At 45.6% G+C, this 20324-nt stretch overlaps 1 protein-coding gene across 1 annotated transcript; it reads right to left on the bottom strand.

Annotated features, from left to right (window-relative positions):
* Positions 1-1914: 1914 nt before the first annotated feature.
* On the bottom strand, positions 1915-19824 carry TRIM63 (tripartite motif containing 63). Its single transcript, XM_043995289.1, has 9 exons — positions 19561-19824; positions 17903-18069; positions 13562-13730; positions 12464-12559; positions 10441-10674; positions 9470-9492; positions 8149-8273; positions 4924-5008; positions 1915-2485 (listed from the first exon to the last, which is right to left on the bottom strand). Exons 1-9 carry the CDS (start codon positions 19717-19719, stop codon positions 2446-2448), a joined length of 1098 nt encoding a protein of 365 aa, XP_043851224.1. The 5' UTR covers positions 19720-19824; the 3' UTR covers positions 1915-2445.
* Positions 19825-20324: the final 500 nt, after the last annotated feature.

Raw genomic sequence — 20324 nt, 5'->3', positions numbered from 1 at the left:
ACCAAATGGAGGATTTTAGAATTCATTCTGGTGTAAGGATGTAACGAGATCAGGTTTGCAATTTAGGAAGATTAATTTGACAGCTTGTGTGAAAAATGGTTTGGAGTGGGGAGAGACTTGAGGCAGAGAGAGCAATCAGCAAGATATTGAAATAACCCAGATGTGAAGTGATAAGGGCTTGTATCGGGGTGGTGGAGCTGTCAGGAGAGAAGGGGGAACATATGAGAGAGACGTTACACAGGCAGAATGGGCAAGACTTGGCACCTGCTCAGATATGGGGGATGAGCAAGTGAGAGGATGAGGATGATTCCTCAAACAGAGTCTGGATGACTGGGAGGACAGTAGGAAGATTCAGGGGAAAAGATAATGAGTACAGGCCATCCAGTTTGAGATGTCTAATAGGCAGTTGGAGATGCAAGGCTGGAGATAAGGAGAGAGGTTAGGGTTGTACAAGTAGACTTGAGAATCATCTGCATCAATATCATAATGGATGATAATTGGTTCCTGCTGACATCTTGAGAATATCAACGCAGATTATCTGGTATTTGTCACTCTGGGCAACTAGCTTTTTCTGTCATATTTCTCCTTGATCACATCCTTTATCCTCCTTCTCCTGTGTAATCCCTTATTTGTAATGTTCTATAGTCTTCTCATCACTACTGTACCCCCACATCATGCCCTCTGGATAATTTTCATATTCATATCTCTGGAGACTGTTTCATGATACAGCCATAGAACATCAGAATAAGAATATTAGTGTTAAAAAGATGGATTTTTCCCCAGGAAGAAGCTTGGGGTCATTAAAACAATTTTATAGTTTTCCAATTGCAATCCAGTTTGCCTTCCTTCTTCTGTACCGGCCTGTAATCATTGTTTGCACTGTCTGTCCAAGATATTAATATACACATATGTACATATGTATATCCATCCATATCCATCTCTAGATATATCTATATACTATACCAATAGACAAACTATTGGTTTTCTATCAGACTGCATTATGTAGTCTAGTAATGGCTTTCTTCATCCACTTAGTTTTTCCTGTGTGAGTAGTTAGGCCAAGCTCTTATAAATGAATCTGGGAATAATACCTTAATCAAAGATATCCTAGATCTCACTGGATTATGTAGCCAGAAAGTATGGTTCTTGAGAGTTTTTTCCTTTTGTTTTTGTATCCTGAACTACTTGCACTTAACTGCTTGATCAATACTGGTTGGATTGTTGGAAGTAAACTCTAATTGTCATCTATTGCTATTAACACTATTATTAGGGGGCAGCTAGATGGCGCAGTGGTTAAAGCACCGGCCCTGGATTCAGGAGTACCTGAGTTCAAATCCGGCCTCAGACACTTAACACTTACTAGCTGTGTGACCCTGGGCAAGTCACTTAACCCCCATTGCCCTGCAAAAACAAAAAAAACAAAAAAACAAACAAAAAAACACTATTATTAGCCCTATTCTGCTACCTAATCTTGTGATCTTTGACGAGTTCCTTTACTTCCTCTGTGAATTAGATAATGATATGAGCACGACCTATTTCAAAATGAATGTTGTAAGAATGGAGTGAGATGATAACTTTCTCCCAAGCTCCAGACTTCATGGATCTTAGATTCTCCCTTCATAAATGAAATGCTATGTAGTTGATTGAAGCACAGAGATATTAAGTAACTTCCCTGGGATCACACAAGCTAGGATAAGAAGCAGGATTTGAACCCAAGTCAGCACTCACTGTATCCATTACATCAACGAAGCATCCAGCACAAAAAGTGCTGTATAAATGCACCCTCTAATCTCCTACCCCCAGTTTCTATCATGGATTTGGTCCCACATGGCCCTGTCCATCTGCACTAGACCCTTCTTCATTCAGGGGTACAAAAGTGAACACCTTCCTCCCCATCTCCATTTTAGAAACATCTGATAGAACTGTGCATTTATTTGAACAATGTGCAACATAAATTCAGTCAATAAGTACCCTGTGTGACAGGAATATGCGTTAAAGTACAGTACACTCTTTCTTCTAGGCCCAGAAAGTATCGTGGAGAAGGGCCCGGACAGCTGCCAAGTACCCAATCCCTCAGCATCTCTGATCACTTCTAACCATTCCACACAATCACTTCCCTCCCCTGCACAATGTGCAAAGTCTTTTTCTGGAAAGCACCAGATCCATAGACATTTACAGTTATATACAAAAAAAGAACATTAAAAAAGAAAATGTACAAAACATTCCATTTTGCACCAACGTAGAAAAGTGTCCTGTGTCTTTGGTTTGAATTGTCTCTAAGGCTGGGTGAGTGGCCGCTTGCTAAGCCATGGGGTGTGTCCAATCTCTGCGACCTGGCAGAGGTGGGATCTTCCTCCCCTCTAAGCCCGGGGCTTGTCACAGAGACTCCTCTCGGGGGTGAAGCCTCTTTTCTCCCCTGTTTTTCTCTTAGCTTAGGAAGTTTTCTCACTGTAGTTCTTCTTCTTCCTGTATCTTTCCTGTACTCCTGGAAGAAAGAAGGCAAGAGACTCTGGTGAACGAGGGGGACAGGAGGGGGCAGGAATCTTTCGAGATTTAGATCTGGAAGAGATTTTAGAGATTATCAGATCCAACCCCATTATTTTACAGTGGAGAAAACTGAGGGCAAGAGAGGGCAAGAGACTGGTCTCAAGTCACACAGGAAGTAAGTACAAGAGCCAGGTTATGACATCTCAGAATTGGAAGGTTCTTTGATTTCAGATTCCCCAGTCTTCTGACCACGATGCTCTGGGCCCTAAATTCTTCTTTCTTCTCCCTATATTCTTCTTCTTCTTCTTTTTTTTTGGTGAGGCAATTGGGGTTAAGTGACTTGCCCAGGGTCACACAGCTAGTAAGTGTTAAGTGTCTGAGGTTGGATTTGAACTCAGGTCCTCCTGAATCCAGGGCCGGTACTCTTTCCACTCTGCCATCTAGCTGCCCTCCCTATGTTCTTCTAAAAAAAACATGATACAATCTAGCCCCAAGTATAAGGGTCGCATCCTATTACAACACACTCTTAAGGGTTTTTTATATCTTCTTGGGCTCAGATAGTAGAGAGAAAAGAAAGCAGCAGCCAGAGTTAGGAGACCTGGGTTTGGGTCCTGACGGCCAATATAGCATGCCACAGCCCAATTCTGGGCTTCAGTGTCCCCATCTGAAAAACGGGGATAATATTTGCACTACCTACCTGATAGGGCATGGGAGGAATCAGACATGACTTTCTTTGTAACCATGTAATGCTACATAAATGTCAGCACTAATGATAATAATAAATTATTATTAAACTTTCCCGGAATAAGAGCAGAATTGAGGTGTGGGTGTTACAAAGAAGCAAATTTTGACTTAGTGTTAGAAATATAACAGATAAAAGTGTCTAACAATAAAATAAGTGACCTCAAGAGGTATAATCATAGGAATATTACACCATAGAATGCCAGAGCTAGGAGGGACCTTAGAACACAGAATAACAGAGGCAAGAAGGGACCTTAGATTATAGAGTCAGGAGGGAAGGAGCCTTAGAATATAGACTATAGGTGCTGAAAGGGGCCTTAAAGATCATGTCTTTATTGTTGTTAAGCCATTTTTCAATCATGTCCAACCCTTCATGACCCCATTTGGGGGTTTTCTTGGCAAAGATCCTGGAGTTGTTTGCCATTTCCTTCTCCAGCTCATTTTACAGTTCAGGAAACTGAGGCAAACAGGGTGAAGTGACTTGCCCAGGATCACACAGCTTGTATGTGTTTGAGGCCGGATTTGAACTCAAAGATGAGTCTTCCTGACTCCAAGCCTAGTGCTCTGTTATGCCCCTAGCTGTCCAAAGATGATATGGTATCATCCTATAAAAAATCGTCCCTATACCATCCCTAACAGGTAACCATCAACAACTTCAAGAACATCGTCTTGCCTTATGGGACAGCCATTCCATACTGGGACTGCTCTAATCATAAGGAAGTTTTTTCCCTCCATACATTGAGTTGAAACCTTTTCTCTGTAACATCTACCCAGTGGATCTAATATGCCTAGTTCCAGCTTGCATAACAGAGGTCTGTGTTCTGCACTTCAGAGCATGCTGGGAAGTGAGCTAACCTCATTAAGGTGGGGGCCTTGTGGGGGCGGGGGGGTACTGCAGCAAGCAAAACATTCTGTCTTATTGAAAAAAATGGGATTTCCATTGTCCAGTCCCATGTTATGCCTTCTTTCATGAGACAACTTTCAAATATTTGAAGGAAGCAATGAAAATAAACCCTCCTTTTACGCTTTTTTCCTCCAGGCTAAATCTAACAAAAATGGTGTGGTGAATCGGGAAGCTTGCTGGCGTTGAAATCATGAGACCTGGGTTCGAATCTCGCCTCTGCTTACTACCTGTGTAACCTCAGCCAAATCATCTCAACCTACCACTCTTCAATTTCTTCCTCTGTAAAATGAAGAAGTTGGATTTGGGGACCACTGAGGTCCCTTCCAACCTTAAATCTATGATCCTATTAGGTATCTAGTTCCTCTGACTGCTGCTCCCATGGGGCATTGTTGTGAGTCCTCCTCATCCATCTTTGGTTCATTTTGTTTCGGTAGCCAGCTGCTTGTTTCTGGAGTCCTGGCTGATTCTAGATGATGAGATATTCTTTATTGAATGAGAAGCTGCCTGGGGTGCTCTTTAACTTCTCTGGAGCTCTCAGATCTCATGCTTTTCTTTGGGAGTACTGGGTTGCTTTCAATGTTTTTCCCTAATCTTTCCTTTCCTTTCCTTTCCTCTCCTCTCCTCTCCTTTTTTGAGGCAAGTAGGGTGAAGTGACTTGCTCTGGGTCACTCAGTTAGTAAGTATCTGAGGCCACATTTGAACTCAGGTCTTCCTGACTCCAGGGTCTATCCACTGTACCACCAAATCAATGCAATATTTACAGATCCAAAAAATAGGATAGACTTCCTCACCTCCCACCTTCTCCTCCGGAAGGATCTTCTTCCTCTTCCTCATCCTCATCTACCTCTGCCTCGAGGAACTCTTCTTCTTCCTCATCTGCAAAGGAAAAGCAAACGATAGCTTTAGAATGGGCTGGGACTCCTTGATCCATCCATCCATCCATCCTCACCCCCAGATGTACCCAAGCAGAGGCATTCCACCCTTGTTCATCCATCCAAGGCCTCCTATCCACAGGGGAGGCCAGAAGCATGGAAAGGGTGGGAGGCTTGCTGAATAAAGGCCCAAGGGGAACAGCCAGGGTTAGCATACCTAGAGAATGAATGAATCTTCCCTGTTCCCCCTTCCTCCCTTTCCTTTTTTTCTCCCTTCCCCCCACCCCTACCCCAACCCCCAACCTGGGCTGACACAAAGACATTCCTTTGTTACAGAGCCACCCACTGCCTATCACCTGATCTTGCTGTGGCCTCGAGGAGGGACTGTGGGTAAGACCCAGTTTGTCTGCGTTTCCCTGAAACCACAGGACAGATAACTGTGGTGTGGTGAGAGGAGGCAGAGTGCTCTCTGGGCTCAGAGGTCAAGGTCCTCCCTGGAAATTCAGCTCTGTCTCTGCTGAGTCCTGGAAGCCAAGCCTTTGAGCCCTCTCCCTGCCTGGCACTCCTTGTCCCGCTCACCCTGTTCCTCCAACTTGCTGTTGTTCTATCTTCTCAGTAACTCCTTTGAAGCTGGGCAGGGGGGTGGGGGTGGGGGGACTTTTGCACCAGCTTCTCAGCTCTCCCAGGCTCAAAGCCTGGGAGAGTCAGCTTAGAAGTCACTAGGCCTCTATTTTCTCATCTATAAAATAAGTGGGGTGGGGTTGAACCAGATGCCTTCTAAGGTCAGTTTCCCCTCTGGTTTCCTATGATCACATAATTTGTTCCACCTCCTTGATTTCTTTCCTTAGAAAGGGGCTTGTCTCCTGGGGATCAGAAGACAGGGAACAAATCCCCTAATCTCCATAATTATCTTTCTTGACTTTAGCCGGACCCTGTTTACTAACCAGACAGAAGGTTTGGAAAAATTTTTACCCTAGAAGGCCTGAATTCAGTTACACCAAATCAATGAAACAGACAGAATGGACTGAGTTGTGGTGGGGGTGGGGGGCAGGTGGGAAGCCCAAGAAGAATCTATAGAGGGAATCTATAGAGTTATAGAGGGAAATTTCAGCCGTGTAAAAAAAAATCAATAAAATGACAATATATTTAAAATAGTCTACTGAGGTTATAGGACCCAGACTCAATCCGGACTTTCTTGCCTACTACCTATGTGACCTTGGGCAATCCATTTAACATGTTAAGGCCTCCTTTTCCTCATTTGTGAAAGAATGAATGAAAAAATATTGAATAAGGACTTACTACATGCCAAGCTCAATGCACCATAAAATGAAGAACCTGGATTTGATCATGTCTGAGGTCTTCTCCAACATTAAATCTATGTCACCCATGATGCTACTAAATGGGACATAAGGCACAAGACCTCCCTGCAGGAATTTATCATCCAGTAAGGAGAAAGCAGTAGATTTCCAAATGAAAGGATAAAGACTTATCTCTAAGTGGCTTGATGCTGGATTGGAGAGGTGAGTTAAGGCAGTTGGGTTCGTTTGAATGCCTTCAAGTTATAGATTACCTACTCTTACTGATAGAAAGGAATCATAGAAAGTTAGAGCTAGAAAGGACCTTTGAATGTAGACTGTTGGAACTGGGAAGGTCCTTAGAACAAAGAATGTCAGAGTTGGCATGCACCTTGGAACACAATGTCAGAGCTGGGAAGGGCCTTAGAACACAGAGTGGCAGGCCTGGGAGGGGCCTTAGAACTCAGAATGTCAGAGCTGGGAGGGGTCTTAGAACCCAGAATGTCAGAGCTGGGAGGGGTTTTAGAACCCAGAATGTCAGAGCTGGGAGGGGTCTTAGAACACAGCATGTCAGAGTTGGAACGGACAAAGCATGGAGAATATAGAAGGTTAGAATATAGAACTGGAGAATGTAGATACAGGATACCAACTGACAGAAACCTTAGAATATAGAATGGACATGGATGTAGTGTGATGTAGTGAGTAGAGACCTGGATTCTATATCAGGAAATTCTAACTTCAGTTTCATCTCTAAGACTCTGTACTCTGTGGCGACGGACAGGTGACTTAACCTTGCTAAGCATCAGACAAATTTGAATATTTCAAAATCCCAAATCATCGTTCTCATACCAGCTAATAGAATAACTCTGGTGGGCAGCTAGGTGGCGCAGTGGATAGAGCACTGGCCCTGGATTCAGGAGGACCTGAGTTCAAATTTGACCTCAGACACTTGACACTTAACTAGCTGTGTGACCCTGGGCAAGTCACTTAACCCTCATTGCCCTGCAAAAATTAAAAAAAAAAAATAGCTCTGTTCTTACTGTCAAAATTGTCTTCTAATTCATCTATATATAAATATTCATATGTAACTGGAAAATAATGAAATACTTTTTATAATAAATAAAAATATTAAATAAATAATAAAAATATTCATAATGCTTTAAAAAAGACACTTTCAGAAACCTCAGTTTCCTCCTCTGTAAAATGGGGATAATCCGCGTCATGGGGTCACTGTGAGGAAATCTGTTCATTTTAAAGCCCTTTAGAAATATGAGTTGTTGGGGGCAGCTAAGTGGGGCAGTGGATAGAGCACCGGCCCTGGAGTCAGGAGTACCTGAGTTCAAATCCGGCCTCAGCCACTTAACACACACTTACTAGCTGTGTGACCCTGGGCAAGTCACTTAACCCCAATTGCCTCACTAAAAAAAAAAAAAAAAAGAAATATGAGTTGTTACTAGTAAGCTGGAATGTTAAAACTGAAAGGGGCCTTAGAGACCATCTGGGCTAAAAGAGGAAAGTGACTTGCTCCAGGTCACACAACCAGTTAGTGGAAGAGCCTAGACTAGGGCTGAGGTCTTCTGATTCTCAGTCCAGAGCTTTTTTTCTGTTCTACTTTGGACAAGGTCTGGATGTCCATCTGTCAGCAATTCTGTATTGGGGATAAATTAGGTTATTTCCATTTTTAAGGTTCCCTGATTCTCTGAATATAGGCATGTCCCTGTAGTGGAAAGACTCTCCCTCTTCTCTCATAGCCTCTCCTCTGCCGTCAGCTGAGATCTGCCTATTGGGATGCCAGGATGCCTATGGGAGGGTAGGGAAACACATGCAGTCCTTCCCTATGAAGTCTTACCTGACACGAAGTCAATTGCCCTCAAGGTGTTTGCTATGTGTTCCAGATCCAAGGTGAAATAATCCATGTTCTCAAAGCCTTGCTCTGTCTTGCCCAGATGGCACCCCTTGGATGCTTCCACGATGCTGGAGAAGAGAAGACAGAGTGGGCTGAGACCTCATCTGCTGCTCCCGAGCCCAGTAAGAGGCACTTCCTTATACTCTCTCTCGAATGCAAGAGCTGCTTACCACCCCTCCTCAATATTTAGCCATACTCCACCTCCAGATGAGGGTACTGTTCCATCCCCCAGGGAATCTGACCTAAGGCCACATACAGCAGGAGAGTGAGGCAATCATGAAAATAGTCAGCCAAGTGCTGAAAGTCAGCAGCCCTGGGTTCTAGTCTTGGCTCTGCTATTTATTTGTTGTGTGACTTTAAATAAGTGACTTCCTCTCTGGGCCTCAGTTTTCTTAACTGAAAAATGGGAGAGTTGAACTTGGTAGTCTTGAGGGTCCCTTCAACTTTTTTTTTTTTTTAGTGAGGCAACTGGGGTTAAGTGACTTGCCCAGGGTCACACAGCTAGTAAATGTTAAGTGTCAGAGGCCGGATTTGAACTCAGGTACTCCTGACTCCAGGGCTGGTGCTCTATCCACTGCGCCACCTAGCTGCCCCATCCCTTCAACTTTTAACATTCTAAATCCTAAGTTTTAAATATAAGTTCCTTGAGCTAACACTTTAGTAACTTCAAATATATTATCTCAATTGATCCATATGTCAACGCTTCAAGGTAGGTGCTATTATTATTCCCATTTTATTGCTAGAGAAACTGAGGTTGAAAGAGGTTAAATGATTTGGCCAGGGTCACACTGCTAATAAGAATCTGGGGCAGGATTCCAAGACAGGTCTTCATGACTCTAAGGCCAGAGCTCTAACCATTATAATAGCCAGCACCTCTCCCAGTGCCTGGCATATACATAATAGGTGCTTAATAAGTGCTTGCTGAATGATTGATTGGTTCCCCTTTCTGCCCTAACATCCTAAATTCTAAGGTGCCAAGAATCTCTGACATTGTGTTTTCTACAGTTCCTTCCAAACTCTAATTCCTATTATAGAAAGTTGCTTCCCCCTCCATCGCATGGAGAGAATAATGGAGACAAATCAGAGAGTTAGAGTAGGGAAAAGGAAGCAAAATATTCCAGGGCCTTGGAGCTCTAGAACCTCCCAGCCAACGGAATTGATCAGGAAAGGTCAGGCTGGAGAGCAATGGGAGTTCCCTTTAGGTTAGTTGGGAGATTGAACCATTGAAAACCCTGAACTTCTACCCCACTCAGGGAAGACTTACGCTTTGATCAGTGGCTTGGCATTCTGTGGGAAGAAAGAGAGAAGGCAGTTGGTTAAGTCTGGATAGAGGTTCAGCCATTGGACTGGGCACTCAGATTCTCTAGAGATGGGAACCCATGAGCCAAAGACTTCCTAACAACCTGGGTTTCCTGGGCCAGCTGTGGCACCAAAGCTAAATAATGTCTCCAACATCTTGGGTTTTTCCCTTCCTCTCTAGTCAAAACTCATTTCCTTGGCAGCCTCTCCAAGCCCTGTTACAAAGTCCCAAATCTGGCCAAATCTTGGAGGAAAGGGTTGGGAAGTCCTGATGTTTGACCACTAGAGTCCCATCCCAAAGGTCACCTGACCTTTCTGCTGTCCACAATGTTTTCTCTTCCCTCAAGGGCATGTGGGGCAGAGAGTCCTTGGCAGAGATTCAGGAGACTGGGGTTTGCATCCCAGTCCATGCTGGGACCTTAAAGCCCTTTAGAAATATGAGTTGTTACTAGTAAGCTGGAATGTTAAAACTGAAAGGTGTTATTTTATTTCTCTGACCTATAGTCTCCTCATCACTAAAGGATGAATGGGGCAAGAGGATCTCTAAGGTTCCTCCTAGTTCTGACATTCTGTTCTCAGTTCCTTCCCATCCCTGACGTTCTATGTCTTAAGCTCCCTTCAATTTCTGACATTTATGTTCTTAGGCACCCTCCACCTCTGGAATTCTCCATTCCAGCATCCCTCCTAGCTCTCCCATTTTATATGCTAAGATTCCATACTGCTCTGATATCCTATATTATTATTATTATTTTGCAGGGCAGTGAGGGTTAAGTGACTTGCCCAGGGCCACACGACTAGAAAATGTCAAGTGTCTGAGGCTGGATTTGAACTCAGGTCCTCCTGAATCCAGGGCTGGTGCTTTATCCACCTAGCTGCTCCCATTCTATATTATTCTTTTGAGGGCTGGCTGGGGATTCTGAGAAGCCCCCTGCTCACCATCAGGAAGGCGGCTCCTCCAGGCTCATCCATGGATTGGATGGCTGTCTCTACCAGTTTGGTGGCCTTTTCAAGCTGCTCCCGGTACTGCTGTATTAGGGCCTCAATGAAACTAATCTTCTCCTCTTGCTCCCGAGTGATTCGCTGTAGCAGCTCACTCTTCTTCTCATCTAAGATGGCATATAGGACGTCAAACTTTTGGCTCAGTTCCTCCTTTACTTGGTGGCTATTCTCCTAGAGAAACAGAGAGATTCGGGGTTACCTCCTCTGGGGGACTAGATTCCCTTACTTTGGAATCCCTTACTGGATTCTTCCTTGTGTCCCTTCTCAGCTCACATTTCTATAGTCTTTTTTTTTTTTTTTGCGGGGCAATGGGGGTTAAGTGACTTGCCCAGGGTCACACAGCTAATAAGTGTCATGTGTCTGAGGTTGGATTTGAACTCAGGTCTTCCTCAATCCAGGGCCAGTGCTTTATCCACTGTGCAATTTAGCTGCCCCCAGTTTTGTTTTTAATACAATTGTGCTTATGGTTTACCCAATTTTGGCTCATCCTTCTATCCATGGTATAAATCCAACCAGATCTCACAGGTCATCTATCCTTTCTATGATGCTTCCTTTTCTTGAATATATTGCTGGGACAGCTAGCTGGTGCAGTGGATAAAACACTGGCCCTGGATTCAGGAGGACTTGAGTTCAAATCTGGCTTCAGATACTTGACGTTTACTAGCTGTGTGACCCTGGGTAAGTCACTTAACCCCAATTGCCTCACCAAAAAAAAAAATCTATATATCTATATCCATATCTATATTGCTGTAGGGCAGCTAGGTAGTGTGGTGAATAGAGTAGCAACCGAGGAGTCAAGAGGACCTGAGTTCAAATCTGGCCTCAGACACTTGATATTACTAGCGATGTGACCCTGGGCAAGTCACTTAATCCTTACTGCCCTGAAAAAAAATATTGCTGCTGTCTTTTTGCTAAGATTTCAGTAAATTTTTAAAAATTTAATTTAATTTAATTTTGCGGAGCAATGAGGGTTAAGTGACTTTCCCAAGGTCACACAACTAGTATCAAGTATTTGAGGTTGGATTTGAACTTAGGTCCTCCTGAATCCAGGGCCAGTGCTTTATCCACTGAGCCACCTAGCTGCCCCCCAAACTTTTTATTTTAAATCAACATTTATTAGTGATATTGTTCTCTAGTTCTCTTTCTTTGCTTTATTCTTCCCTGGTCTAGGTACTAGTATTATATTGAATCTCATTAAAGGAATTTGATGGTATTTTTAAATTTTGAGAATAATTTGTATTGTAGGGGTATTAATTGTTCTTTATCATTTGATAAATTCTTTCTGAATCAATGTTTTGTTTTGTTTTTCCTTTGGTAGTTTCTTTATAACTAGTTCAATTTCATTAAAAAAAACAGTGCTAGGGGCAACTAGGTGGCGCAGTGGATAGAGCACCGGCCCTGGAGTCAGGAGTACCTGAGTTCAAATCCGGCCTTGGACACTTAACACTTACTAGCTGTGTGACCCTGGGCAAGTCACTTAACCCCAATTGCCTCACTAAAAAAAAAAAACAAAAAACCAAACAAACAAACAAACAAAAAAACCCCAAAAACCAGTGCTAGAATTGATTTATATGCAAGGAAGCAATAGATGGGGAAAAAAGGAATCATGGAATATTAGTCTGGAAAGAGCAGTATATTTAGAGTCAAGAGGACCTGGGTTCCAATCCCAAATTTGTAAATTACTACCCATTTGATCTTGGACAAATCATTGTGCCCTTCTGGGTTTTGGTTCTCTCATCCGGAAAATGAGGGCTCCTTCCTGACTCTAAGTCACAAGTTCTCTTTCACTCCGCTCATAGCCACATCTATTACACCTGCCCAACTAGTACTGGGCTCTGGGCCTCTAACCATCACATCTGGAGGAGCCATTAGAGACCATTTGGAGTTGGAGATGGGGAGGGTTGGGTTACGGTGGGTGGCTCTGATTTCCCCAGGCTGGGCCCTTTCTCCCATTCCTCACCTTGGTAACTCTGCAGGAGTCTTCCAGCTGGGTGATTATCGTCTGTACTCTGTCGTTCCCAGCTACCAGCATGGAGATGCAGTTGCTCAGCTCAGTCTGGATAAGGAGGGTGGAGGAGAGACCAAAATAGATTTAACCTCTGCTCTCCCATGAGGCAAAGGAAAGCAGGGACACCCTTTTTCCAGATCTCCAACCCTTTCCTTTAGGGAGGAGAGTTCCCTGAAGGGATTGGGAATCTCTGGAAAAGGAATCATTTTATATTTTGTTTTTATGTCCCTTTTCATATCCAGATATATCCCTCCCACCTCTTCAAAGAGTTTTCTCTTATAACAAAGAATAGAAAAGAAAGAAAAGTAATAATAAGGAATATGAAAGCAGAATTGGACCTTAGGACACAGAATCTTACAGCTAGAAGGGACCTCAATGGCCAGTCAGTTCATATTCTCCATTTTGCAGTGGAGGAAACTGAGGCCCAGGGAGATCTCCTCCAGCTCTGAAATCCTGTGACTTTGACTTCATGGCTACTTGGTAGCATGGCCAGGGCTGGAATCAGGAAGGTTGGAAAAGAAGAGAAAAGGAAGCTATCATTGATGGGCAGTGGGTAGAGGATTCCTCTTCAACCCTTCTCCATATGCCCAGTTTGCTCCAGGGATAAGAAAATGAAATTTCCTTAAATCCTGGGGACTCAAGGAGAGGTTTGGAGGGGAATGTGTAGGTGTGAGTGGGTGGGTTAGAGAGGAAAACAGCTCCTGCCCCTTCACCCCCTACTATAGGGATAGCCCTGTGACCTGAGGTGGCCCATGGGTGGAGGGGTGAGGCAGAGGCCCTGTCCCTTGGGGTCTGGCTTTTCCCCAGGGCCACACCCTGCAATTCTCAAGTGACAGTAAATATAACAAGTGACCTCAGGCCTCCCTCCTCAGCTTTGGTGGTGGGTGGGGGTGGGGGGGGAGATTGTTTCTCCCAGAGCCCTGGGAAGTCCCTCCAAGGCTATTCCTGAAAGGCCCAGCTCAGCACATCCCCTGAGCTCCAATCAGCCACACGAAGCATGAGCTGTATTGCCGGCCCCTCCCCAGGGTCACGGTCCAGGTTCCTCCTTACCTTCTGGCCTTGGAAGACGTTCTGCAGTGGGGCCACCTCGCAGGCCTTGTGGGCCCCAAACACCTTGCACATGGAGCAGGTGGGCATCTCGCAGGTGAGGCAGTAAATGTTGATCTTCTCATCCTCGTGCTCCTTACACATGGGATGGTTGCCCTTCTGCAGGGGCCGGCTGGAGGGAAGATCCCAGCTTGGGTCACTGGGGTACTCCTGGCCGGGCCCTCCCCAAAGGGCTCAAAGTCTTACCCATCACTCCCTGCTGCTCTGGCCCTGGGGGCCTCAGGGCAGCTCATGGAGAGCCCAGAGGCCCCTCTTCCACCCTCTAGAGCTCTGCCCCAGGAATAAACAACTGCCTGGTCTCTGTGTGGCTGGTAACAAGAACTCTGATCCCAAATAAGCCAGTGTCCACTCCTGCTCTCGGGGACAAGGGCAGCTAATGCAGGTTGGGTTTTTTGTTAGATGTAGAGGGCTAGAAATATTCACAGGAACCTAGATTCAGAGCTGGACTTGGAGGCTATCAAGTCTAATCCTCTCATTTTACAGATGATGGAAACGAAACCCAGAGAGGTTAAGTGATTTACCCAGGGTCACACAGCTAAGGTTCTAGAGCTAGCCAGGGAATGTGTTCTGAATGAGCAGAGGAAATGGGAAAGGGTCTTCCCAGCAAAGGCTCTTTTCCCAGGTCAGGACTGCTCCTTCCATCTTCTTTTTGTTGTTGTTTTTGTTTTTGTTTTGCAGGGCAATGAGGGTTAAGTGACTTTCCCAGGGTCACATAGCTAGTAAGTGTCAAGTGAGTGAGGCTGGATTTGAACTCAGGTCCTGTTGAATTCAGGGCTGGTGCTTTATCCAACTGCGCCACTTAGCTGCCCCCCCTTCCATCTTCTTCTTCTTCTTTTTTTTTTAGTGAGGCAATTGGGGTTAAGTGACTTGCCCAGGGTCACACAGCTAGTAAGTGTTAAGTGTCTGAGGCTGGACCCGGAACTCAGGTACTCCTGACTCCAGGGCCAGTGCTCTATCCACTGCACCACCTAGCTGCCCCCCTTCCATCTTCTTAACCCTTAATTCCCTCCTGTTTTGTCTCCAACAATTCACTCCTCTCCTTTCCTTCAAAACCTGAGCCAGGTTCTACCTCCTTTAGGAAGCCCTCCTTGACTACTAGAAGTGGCTTCCATAGAATTGTAGGAGGTAGAGCTGGTGAGAACCTTAGAGATCATCTAGTCTGAGTTCCTTATTTTACAAATTTAGAAACAGAGGCAGAGAGAGGTCAGGTGACTTGTCAAAGGCCACACAGGTAATAAGTAGTAGAACTAAAATCTGAACCCAGGTCTTCCACCTTTCTTTCCATCACACCATGCCTTCCTTAATCCTCTACCCTGCCCCCTTAGTATTTATCATATACCTTTCCCCTCAACATTTCCTCCTGAATCTGTGCAATATAGCAAAAGAATTCAGCACTAAGATACAGACTTGGGTTCTAGTCCTGGCTCTAGTCCCTGACTGCTGTATGATGTTGGGTAACTCACCTCACCTCTCTGGGCCTCTGAATGATTCTAACATTCTTTCCAGAGCTTTTGCCATGATTGCTGAACCAAGAGACCCTTCCCACTTGCCTCTTTCTTTCCCTGTCTTTTTATTTTCTTCTAGTGAGAACTGATGTTACCGTAAGACAGTGGGGTCAAACTCAAATAGAAATGGGGCCCACTAAACTGTACATAAGGATCCTTGCTGCCTGCAGTTTGACTTAGAAATCCACGCCTGTTTATGTATTTCTTTTAAAATTAATTCATTTCTGGGGCGGCTAGGTGGCGCAGTGGATAAAGCACCGGCCCTGGATTCAGGAGTACCTGAGTTCAAGTCCGGCCTCAGACACTTAACACTTACTAGCTGTGTGACCCTGGGCAAGTCACTTAACCCCAATTGCCTCACACACAAAAAATAAATAAATAAATAAAATTTAAAAATTAAAATTAATTCATTTCTTCTGTTAAACATTTCATGATTACATCGTAGTCTGGTTCAGGTCACACACTGGAGTGCTGTGGGCCACATGTGGCCATTGGGACATACATTGACGCGTCCACCCCCTTCGGCTCTGGTCAGAAGGCTGATTTTTAATCACTGGAGTATGGCATTGTTATTACTAATAATTAACAAGAAAGGGTATGGTCCAGCAGAAAGAGAGCCAGAGATTCCTTGGGATCAGTGTCTGGGTCTTAATTCCCAGTTCTTACCGTGTGTGTGTGTGTGTGTGTGTGTGTGTGTGTGTGTGTGTGTGTGTGTGTGTGTGCTTTTGTGTGTGCTTATGTGTGTGCTTGCGTGTGTGTGGGCTGATGACAGTAACGGATATTTACACGGCATTTTAAGGTTTGCAGAGCTTTACAAACATTATCTCATTTGAGCCTCATAACAGCTCCATAAGGGAGAGACCGGAGGTATTGTCCTCGTTTTATGGATGAGGAAACAGGCCCAGAGAGATCACCCAGCTAGTAAAGGGCAAGATTTGAAGTTAGGTTGTCCTAATTTCAAGTCCAACACTCTGTGGCCCTTTCCAGCTCAGATACACTGGCTACTAAGGACTCTCCCAACTCTCACATTCTGGGTTCTAAGGTCCATCCTAGCTCTGATATTCTGGGTTCTAAGGACACTCTAGCTCTTACATTCTGGGTTCTAAGGGCCCTCCTACCTCTGACATTTTGTGTTCTAAGGCCCTTCCCAGCTCTCACATTCTGACTTCTAAGGACCCTCCCAACTTTGATATTCTTGGTTCTACATCCCCTCCCAGCTCTCACATTTTGGGTTGTAAGGGCTCTCCCAACCTCTGACACTGTTCTGAGGCCCCTTCTAGCTCTCATAATCTAAAACATGTGGGTAGTTTTTCATCAAAGTGCTTTCCTATCCTCTGTCTCCTTTTAGCCTTACAAGAAGTCTCTTTATCTCTACTTTGCAGACAGACAGCAGAGGCCCCTCCAGGGAGCCCCATGCCTCAGCTCCTACAGGGTGGTGGAGTTGAACCAGAGTCCCAGTGTGCAGCCCTGGGGCCCTGGAACAGGAAACATCCCAGAAGGCCCTTGGTGAAGGGTTCAGGCCACGGGCTAGAGAGAAAGGAGGCCCCCACAGCTGCTTCTCTAAGCACTTCCCGGCCCCAATTCTGGAACATTCCTTAGATAATTCTGCCTTGGGGTCAATTAGCTGCCAGTTAGCAGATCAATTCCCTTATCTGAACCTCAGTTTCTTCATCTACAAAATGGGCCCAATAATACTTATACTGCTTTCCTCACAGGGTTGTTTTGAGGATCAAAAAAAAAAGTGCCTGTATTTAAAGCATTAAATTAATGATAAAGCCATGAATTAATGTTGATTATTATTCTTTCTCTAGGTCAATATTAATGGCTGTTCTCACTCTCTTCCACTGAGGAAGAAGATTCCCAAAATTGGTTCCATCATTTGGTGAAGTTCCAGCCTTTTCATTTTTTCTCCTGCTTTGGTCTCTTTCTCCCTTTCCCCCTTCAGCATTGCCAGCTATGGGAAGCAGTGGATGATATGCTGGACTTGGCATCACTAATGTCTGAGTTCAAATCCTGCTTCACACACATATACTAGCTGTGTGACCCTGAGCAAGTCATCCACCCCGCTGTTTTCCTCAGTTTCCTCATCTGTAAAATGGGGATAGCACCTACACCGGCTTGTTGCAAGGATAAAAATGAGCTATTTTAAAAGTGTTTAAAAGTAAACCTTAGGGGGCAGCTAGGTGGCGCAGTGGATAGAGCACCGGCCCTGGAACCAGGAGTACCTGAGTTCAAATCTGGTCTCAGACACTTAACACTTACTAGCTGTGTGACCCTGGGCAAGTCACTTAACCCCAATTGCCTCACTTAAAAAAAAAAAGTAAACCTTAGGTTTTAAAACCTCAAAACAACCCCCAAGGACTGTATAAATACTAGTTATTAGTATTATTATCATCACCCCAGAAGGGGGCTTGATAGCAAGCCCACTCATCTCAGCTTGCCTCTGATGCCTCGGTACTGGATATGGGGGAATCAGTCTCTGCTTCCTGGGCTCCCGGCAAGGGAGGCCTTATCTAGACCAGCCCCATCAGGGCCTTGGAGTTGTGGGCAGTGGGTTCTGGGAGAGAAGGTTAGCTGAATGCAGAATTTGGATGCAGGTTTGTGGAAGGGATGGGAGGTAAGAAGGCAGGATGGGGTCTAGGATCCAAACCTTCCCAGGAGTTTGGCCAGGGAGAATAGAGACCTCTCTTCTTTGTCTCCAGGGACTCCTTTGAGACTAAGAAAAAGAGGCCCCCCGCCCCCCACTGAGGAGCCCAGAGAACATAGGGGAGGAGCTGACCTTGAGCACTCTTGTTTGTAGATGTCAATGATATTCTCCACCAGCAGGTTCCTCTGAAGCCCATACACCCCATGCCTGTCCATGATCACCTCGTGGCGGCAGGATGGGCATCGGAAGCGGCCTCCTGAAATGGAGCCACCTCGGTTGGACCAGTAGGGGTTCGCAGCCTGTAGATGCCAAGATTAGAGAAGAGGGCTAGGTATTCACCATGTCAGAGATGCCCCCTTCCCTTGGTGTCCTCCACCAAGCATCACTATACGTCCTAGCCTCCTCCTTCTATGGAATCAACCAATAGAAACCTTATACTCCCATCTCTGACACTATTTGTGTGACCTTGGGCAAGTCACTTGATTTCCCTGATGTCTCCATTTCCTCATGTGTAAAATTTTAAGGAGTGGTTTGGATTTAATGAGGTCCCTCTAGCTCTAGATGTAGAAATTTATGATCGGGGCAGCTAGGTGGTGCAGTGGATAAAGCACCGACCCTGGATTCAGGAGTACCTGAGTTCAAATCTGGCCTCAGACACTTGACACTTACTAGCTGTGTGACCCCAGGCAAGTCACTTAACCCCCATTGCCCTGCAAAAAAAAAGAAAAGAAAAGAAAAGAAATCTATGATCCTAAGAGTTCTAATGAGGAAGGGCTCATTTCCCAGATGGTGAAATGCAGCTCAAAGCAACCAACCAGGAGTAGTATGGTACAACTGAGAACCAGGATGACCTGGGTTGGAATCCCACTTAATATGCTTCCTAACTGTGTGGCTCTGGGCAAGGAGATTCCCCTTTCTCAGAGGGTTGTTCTCAAGCTCAAAGGAGATCATGTATTGAAGTGTTTGCATTTCATAACTGCCAGCTACTTAATAGTATTTTCTTCTAACGTGGAGATTTCTCTCTCAGACTAACATCTCAGCCATCCACCCCAAGACCCTGCCTCTCTCTTGAGAATGTCTCCTCCCACTCTATTTCAGGAACAGCTGTGAACCCTTAGTTTGGGAAGACGCTGCTTTCCTGATCACCTGCCTCCTGTCCCAGCCCCTCCCTTTTCCCCCCTGCCACCCCAGGGCTCTGGGCCCACTGCCACCCTGGAGCTGACTCCAGCCGGAGGGGTCTGGTTTCTCTCTCCTCTCTCCTCACCCCCCCTTTTATTACTAAAATCAGTTGCCTCTTGGAACTCATTGGTCAACAACCTTATCAAAAGAAGGAGGGAGGATGAGAGGATTAGGGGGAGCACTAGTGGAAAAAAACCCTTGCGTCATGGAGGACAGGAGCAGCCAGCTGTCTCCCTACCCCTTCCCAGGCCCCACAGGAGGCTTTTGGGGGAAGGGGCCATGGTGGAGGGGGTGCTTGGAGCAGCAGGAGATCATGGGATTTAGAGACAAAAGGAACCATAGAGATGATCTCATCCAACCCCCTCAATTTTCAGAGCGGGAAACTGAGGCCCCAGAGAAGTTGTGGCTGTGTAGAGCTGAGATTCTAATTGTGGGTTCTTTGGCTCCAATCTGGTGTCCCATGCTGCCTCCCTGAGAGGAACTTCAGTGACCCAGAGTCTAGCACATGAGGTGGGGCCAGTTTAGGCCCCCAAAGTCTCAGGAAGCTTTCTGTAGGGGTAAGGGTGAGTGAATTCTTAGGGTCTCCGGGCCGGGCACCACCAAGCACTGACCTGAAAGATATCGTTGGCACATTTTCGGCACAGGTTGTGCTGGCAGGGAAGGATGACCACAGGCTTGGTGAACATCTCCAAACAGATGGGGCAGATCAGTTGCTTTTCCAGGTTTTCCATGGGATTCGAGTCGTGGATCAGACCTGACTTATAATCCATCCTGCTGGAATAGCAGCTCCTGGCTTTGCATGCACACACTGAGCAGACAATCCGAAGACCCGCAGACCCTTCCTTGCCTCACCGAATGAGGAGCTCCTTTCTTCTCAGCTATTCTCAGACTGGGATTCTGTCTTTGTCCACGGTTCCTTGGCTATTTATAGCCAGCCCTGGGTCACATGAGCTCGGAGGAGAGGGGACTGACCAGGCATGCAGATGCCCAAATTGGCCAAGGGGCTGTGGGGGGATGGGGGAGAAGAGGAGGGCAGGGTGTGGATTTCGGGAGAGTTGAGTTTCCTCCCTGCAAAGCAATGGCCTGATCACATGCCAGAGTGAGCAATCACTGTTCTCAGGGGATGGGGGGGCGGGGGGCGTAAACAAGGACAGGCTGTCCGGGTACCATTGAGCAGCAGGATTTCACTTGGAAATCAGATGCCCTGCTCACCTGCACCATGAACTGGTGGTGTGACCCAACTCTTTGGCAGCTGGGCTCAGTGGGTTAATTCCACCCTTGCCCTCAAGAACACAAGTCTGGGGACTAGTCGTGGCATTCTGAGTAAAGTGTTAAGAGTCAAGACCTGGGTTCAAATTCCATCTTGAATACTTCC

This window comes from Dromiciops gliroides, chromosome 3, assembly GCF_019393635.1.
Source record: "Dromiciops gliroides isolate mDroGli1 chromosome 3, mDroGli1.pri, whole genome shotgun sequence".
NCBI classification, from domain to species: domain Eukaryota; kingdom Metazoa; phylum Chordata; class Mammalia; order Microbiotheria; family Microbiotheriidae; genus Dromiciops; species Dromiciops gliroides.
The sequence above is the reverse complement of the archived record's forward strand: the minus strand, read 5'-3'. Positions and strand labels throughout refer to the sequence as shown.

Bases quoted from the DNA above. Each gene is read 5' to 3' on its own strand.
- TRIM63 (XM_043995289.1), bottom strand. From the start codon at position 19,719: ATGGATTATAAGTCAGGTCTGATCCACGACTCGAATCCCATGGAAAAC. The intron at 13,731-17,902 runs GTCAGCTCCTCC...TCTTCCCTCCAG, and splicing joins TACAAACAAGAGTGCTCAAG to CCGGCCCCTGCAGAAGGGCA. The intron at 9,493-10,440 runs GTGAGCAGGGGG...TTCTTCCCACAG, and splicing joins GAGGAGCCGCCTTCCTGATG to AATGCCAAGCCACTGATCAA.